Below are 5,000 nucleotides of genomic sequence, written 5' to 3' on the forward strand. Positions count from 1 at the left end.
GTTCAGCTGGATGTGCTTCCTGTGTTGAGTTCAGCTGGATGTGCTTCCTGTGTTGAGTTCAGCTGGATGTGCTTCCTGTGTCGCAGTGCCAGGATTCCGTTCTCAGCGGAACAGCGTCGAGAGCGTCGAGCGCGTCAGTGACGTGCGGCAGAGTCGGGCTGCCGTCATCGCGCCCGAACCGCTCTCAGAACACCTGGACATCCCCAGGGTCCAAAAGACCACCAGGTACACCATAGGGGCTCAAGAGCCTCACACACACACAAACAGTGTGACGTCCTGTAGCATGTTAAACACACACACACACCCCCAAACAGTGTAACGTCCTGTAGAATGTTAAACACACACACACCCAAACACTGTGATGTCCTGTAGAATGTTACACACACCCAAACACTGTGATGTCCGGTAGAATGTTACACACACCCAAACACTGTGATGTCCTGTAGAATGTTAAACACACACACACACACCCAAACAGTGTGACGTCCTGTAGAATGTTAAACACACACACACACACACCCAAACAGTGTGACGTCCTGTAGAATGTTAAACACACACACACACCCAAACAGTGTGACGTCCTGTAGAATGTTAAACACACACACACACACCCAAAAAGTGTGACGTCCTGTAGAATGTTAAACACACACACACACACAAACAGTGTGACGTCCTGTAGAATGTTAAACACACACACACACCCAAACACTGTGATGTCCTGTAGAATGTTAAACACACATACACACACCCAAACAGTGTGACGTCCTGTAGAATGTTAAACACACACACACACACACCCAAACAGTGTGACGTCCTGTAGAATGTTAAACACACACACACACCCAAACAGTGTGACGTCCTGTAGAATGTTAAACACACACACACACACCCAAAAAGTGTGACGTCCTGTAGAATGTTAAACACACACACACACACAAACAGTGTGACGTCCTGTAGAATGTTAAACACACACACACACACAAACAGTGTGACGTCCTGTAGAATGTTAAACACACACACACACAAACAGTGTGACGTCCTGTAGAATGTTAAACACACACACACTGTGATGTCCTGTAGAATTGAGATCTGTTGTGTGTTTCCATGGCAGCGAGGCGGAGCAGATCAAACATGCTATCCAGAAGAACGACTTCCTGAGTCGCCTTGACGACGAGCAGATCTCCATGATGGTGGAGCTGCTGGAGGCTCTGGACCGTTGCCCTGGTGATGATGTCATCGTTGAAGGCTCTGAGGGAGACAGCATGTACATTGTAGCAGGTGTGCACCTTTATTGTGTGTGCGTGTGTGTGTTGTGTGTATTGTGTGTGTGTGTGTGTGTATTGTGTGTGCACCTGTATTGTGTGTGTGTGTGTGTGTATTGCGTGTGTCCTGTATTGTGTGTGTGTGTCTTGTGTGTGTCCTGAGTTGTGTGTCTTGTGTGTGTCCTGCGTTGTTTTTTTGTGTTGTGTGTCCTTTGTTGTGTGTTTGCTGTGTGTGTGTCCTGTGTTGTGTGTTGTGTGTTTTTTGTGTTGTGTGTGTGTGTTGTGTGTTTGCTGTGTGTGTGTGTGTGTTGTGTGTTTGCTGTGTGTTCTGCATTGTGTCCTGTGTTGTGTGTTTGCAGTGTTGTGTGTTTTCTATGTCTGGGTGTCCTCTGTGTGTGTACCCAGTGTTGTGCGTTTGCTGTGTGTGAGTGTGTATGTCTCGTTTATCTTGTGTGTGTGAGAATGTGTGTGTGTGTGTCTATGTCAGTGCTTCTGTGTGTGTTTGTGTGCTGTATGTGTCCTGTGTGTGGTGTGTGTTGTGTGTGTGTATTGTGTGTGTCCTGTGTTGTGTGTGTGTGTGTGGTGTGTGTTGTGTGTACGAAAGAGGGTGTCTTTGGTGTGTGTTGACATTTGTGTGACATAGAAACTTGAGGCTGTGAAGCTTGCTAACAGTTGCTGTGGCAACCCTGTGCGTTTGGTTGCTTGGCAACCCTGTGTGCTGAAGCGGGGGAGCTGAAGGTGACCCAGGCTGGCCACGTCCTGCGGACGCTTTCCTCCGGAGACGTCTTCGGAGAACTGGCCATCCTCTACAACTGCAAGCGGACCGCCTCCGTCAGAGGTGAGCTGGGCAGCTGGCCCTCACCAAGCAGGAGTGTTTCTCTAGAGTGCTTTTCCTGAATCAGGAGTGTTTCTCTAGAGTGCTTTTCCTGAATCAGGAGTGTTTCTCTAGAGTGCTTTTCCTGAATCAGAGTGCTTTTCCTAAAACAGGAATGTTTCTCTAGAGTGCTTTTCCTGAGGCATGAACTTTTCAGGAATGTTCCACTAGATGTTTTCCCGAGACAGGAACGTTTCACCTCAAAGGTTGGCATACCGTGGGATTTTTGTCTCAATTCTTTTTTGTAGCACAGGAAGGTTGAAAGCAGTTACAGGTCTAACTGATATCAAGATCATTTGTGTCAGACCTCTAGGGGGCACTGTAGGCACTGATATACCCCACCCCATATCAGAATCAGACTCAGAATCAGCTTTATTGGCCAGATTTGCGGTAACAAACAAGGAATTTAACTCTGGTTAATAACACTCACTTAACATATAACAATAAACGAATAAAAAACATAAAAGAATAAAAAACAGAACTGTAAGAATAGAATGAAGGGCATAAATACAGTATAAATACAGCATAAATACAGTATAAATACAGTATGTACATTTGCAATAAATAGAACACTATGGGTGGGACAGGGTAGTGCAGTTGCTGGGGGGGGGGGGGGGTTGCCATGGACACCTCAACAGGCACAGCAAGATAGAGAGATAGAGAGGGTGGGAATAGTGCAATATCAGTATAGACTGAGATTTAAGATTTCAATATAAATATAAATATAGTGCAAGGCAGTTCAGTGCAATGAAATGTATTAATATGTATAAATATGAGGTAGATGAGCAGAGCCGTTGATTGACATGTTCAGTGTGAGGGTGGGGGCTGTTAGCTTGGGAGAGGAAGCGGCTGGTTTTGGCGAACAGTGCCCTGTATCGTCTGCCAGAGGGAAGGAGGTTGACCAGTTAGTGACCAGGATGTGGGGGGTCTGTAGAGATGTTTGCTGCCGGTACAGGTCCTGGATGGAGGGAAGGTCAGCTCCAATGATCCTCTCTGCAGCCCTAATTGCCCGTTGCAGTCTGGCCCTGTCCCGTCTGGTGGCTGACCCAAACCGGACAGTGATGGAGGTGCAGATGACAGACTGAATGATGGCCGAGTAGAAAGTGGTCAGCAGCTCCTTAGGCAGATTTACCTTCCTCTCCAGATTAAACTTCCTCTCCAGAAATAGATGAAAGGCCTAAATTAGGCAGATTAAATATCCATCTGCTACTTGCTTTCTGTCACCCTCTGCACTGTCCTGTTGAATAAAAGACATTTGTGTCTGACCTCTCCCTTGATGCCGTGTGTGTGTGTGTGTGTGTGTGTGTGTGTGTGTGTGTGTGTGTGTGTGTGTGTGTGTGTGTGTGTGTGTGTGTGTGTGTGTGTGTGTGTGCAGCTGCCACTGCTGTGCGGCTCTGGAGCATCCAGCGACAGAAGTACCGAACCATCATGACCAACAAGTCCATTAGGAAGCGTGAGCAGCTCATGGGATTCCTAAAGACGTGAGTCCCAACTGATCACTAATAGAGACCCCTATGTATTCTATACATCTAGTCCTATAGACAGCCCTTATAGAGACCCCTATGTATCCTATACATCCAGTCCTATAGACAGCCCTTATAGAGACCCCTATGTATTCTATGCATCTAGTCATATAGACAGCCCTTATAGAGACCCCTATGTATTCTATACATCTAGTCATATAGACAGCCCTTATAGAGACCCCTATGTATTCTATACATCTAGTCCTATAGACAGCCCTTATAGAGACCTACATGTGTGGTGTGTGTCCACTCTCTGCTTGTGAATGAGAGCCCTACGTGTGTGTGTGTGTGTGTGTGTGTGTGTGTGTGTGTGTGTGTGTGTGTGTGTGATGAGAGCCCTACATGTGTGTGTGTGTGTGTGTGTGTGTGTGTGTGTGTGTGTGTGTGTGTGATGAGAGCCCTACATGTGTGTGTGTGTGTGTGTGTGTGTGATGAGAGCCCTACATGTGTGTGTGTGTGTGTGTGTGTGTGTGATGAGAGCCCTACATGTGTGTGTGTGTGTGTGTGTGATGAGAGCCCTACGTGTGTGTGTGTGTGTGTGTGTGTGTGTGTGTGTGTGATGAGAGCCCTACATGTGTGTGTGTGTGTGTGTGTGTGTGTGTGTGTGTGTGTGTGTGTGATGAGAGCCCTACATGTGTGTGTGTGTGTGTGTGTGTGTGTGTGTGTGTGTGTGTGTGATGAGAGCCCTACATATGTGTGTGTGTGTGTGTGTGTGTGTGTGATGAGAGCCCTACACGTGTGTGTGTGTGTGTGTGTGTGTGTGTGTGTGTGTGATGAGAGCCCTACGTGTGTGTGTGTGTGTGTGTGTGTGATGAGAGCCCTACATGTGTGTGTGTGTGTGTGTGTGTGTGTGTGTGTGTGTGTGTGTGTGTGTGTGTGTGTTTGTGTGTGTGTGATGAGAGCCCTACGTGTGTGTGTGTGTGTGTGTGTGTGTGTGATGAGAGCCCTACATGTGTGTGTGTGTGTGTGTGTGTGTGTGTGTGTGTGTGTGTGATGAGAGCCCTACACGTGTGTGTGTGTGTGTGTGTTTGTGTGTGTGTGATGAGAGCCCTACGTGTGTGTGTGTGTGTGTGTGTGTGTGTGATGAGAGCCCTACATGTGTGTGTGTGTGTGTGTGTGTGATGAGAGCCCTACATGTGTGTGTGTGTGTGTGTGTGTGTGTGTGTGTGTGTGTGTGTGTGTGTGTGTGATGAGAGCCCTACATGTGTGTGTGTGTGTGTGTGTGTGTGTGTGTGTGTGTGTGTGTGTGTGTGTGTGTGATGAGAGCCCTACATGTGTGTGTGTGTGTGTGTGTGTGTGTGTGTGTGTGTGTGTGTGTGTGATGAGAGCCCTACATGTGTG

The 5,000-nt window shown here is 47.5% G+C and overlaps 1 protein-coding gene across 1 annotated transcript in view; it reads left to right on the forward strand.

Annotated features, from left to right (window-relative positions):
- prkg3 (protein kinase cGMP-dependent 3) overlaps positions 1–5,000 on the forward strand; it is a 41,518-nt gene that overhangs the window by 3,060 nt on the left and 33,458 nt on the right. The window contains exons 3-6 of the mRNA XM_076273136.1: positions 93–225; positions 1,112–1,278; positions 1,987–2,100; positions 3,512–3,617. Of these exons, the coding sequence (XP_076129251.1) occupies positions 93–225; positions 1,112–1,278; positions 1,987–2,100; positions 3,512–3,617 (520 nt within the window). The remainder of the gene's footprint in view (positions 1–92; positions 226–1,111; positions 1,279–1,986; positions 2,101–3,511; positions 3,618–5,000) is intronic.

This window comes from Alosa pseudoharengus, unplaced genomic scaffold (assembly GCF_046254945.1).
Source record: "Alosa pseudoharengus isolate Yale_2024_CS ecotype anadromous, Long Island Sound unplaced genomic scaffold, YU_APseudo_1.1 YU_APseudo_1.1_scf_7, whole genome shotgun sequence".
NCBI lineage: Eukaryota > Metazoa > Chordata > Actinopteri > Clupeiformes > Clupeidae > Alosa > Alosa pseudoharengus.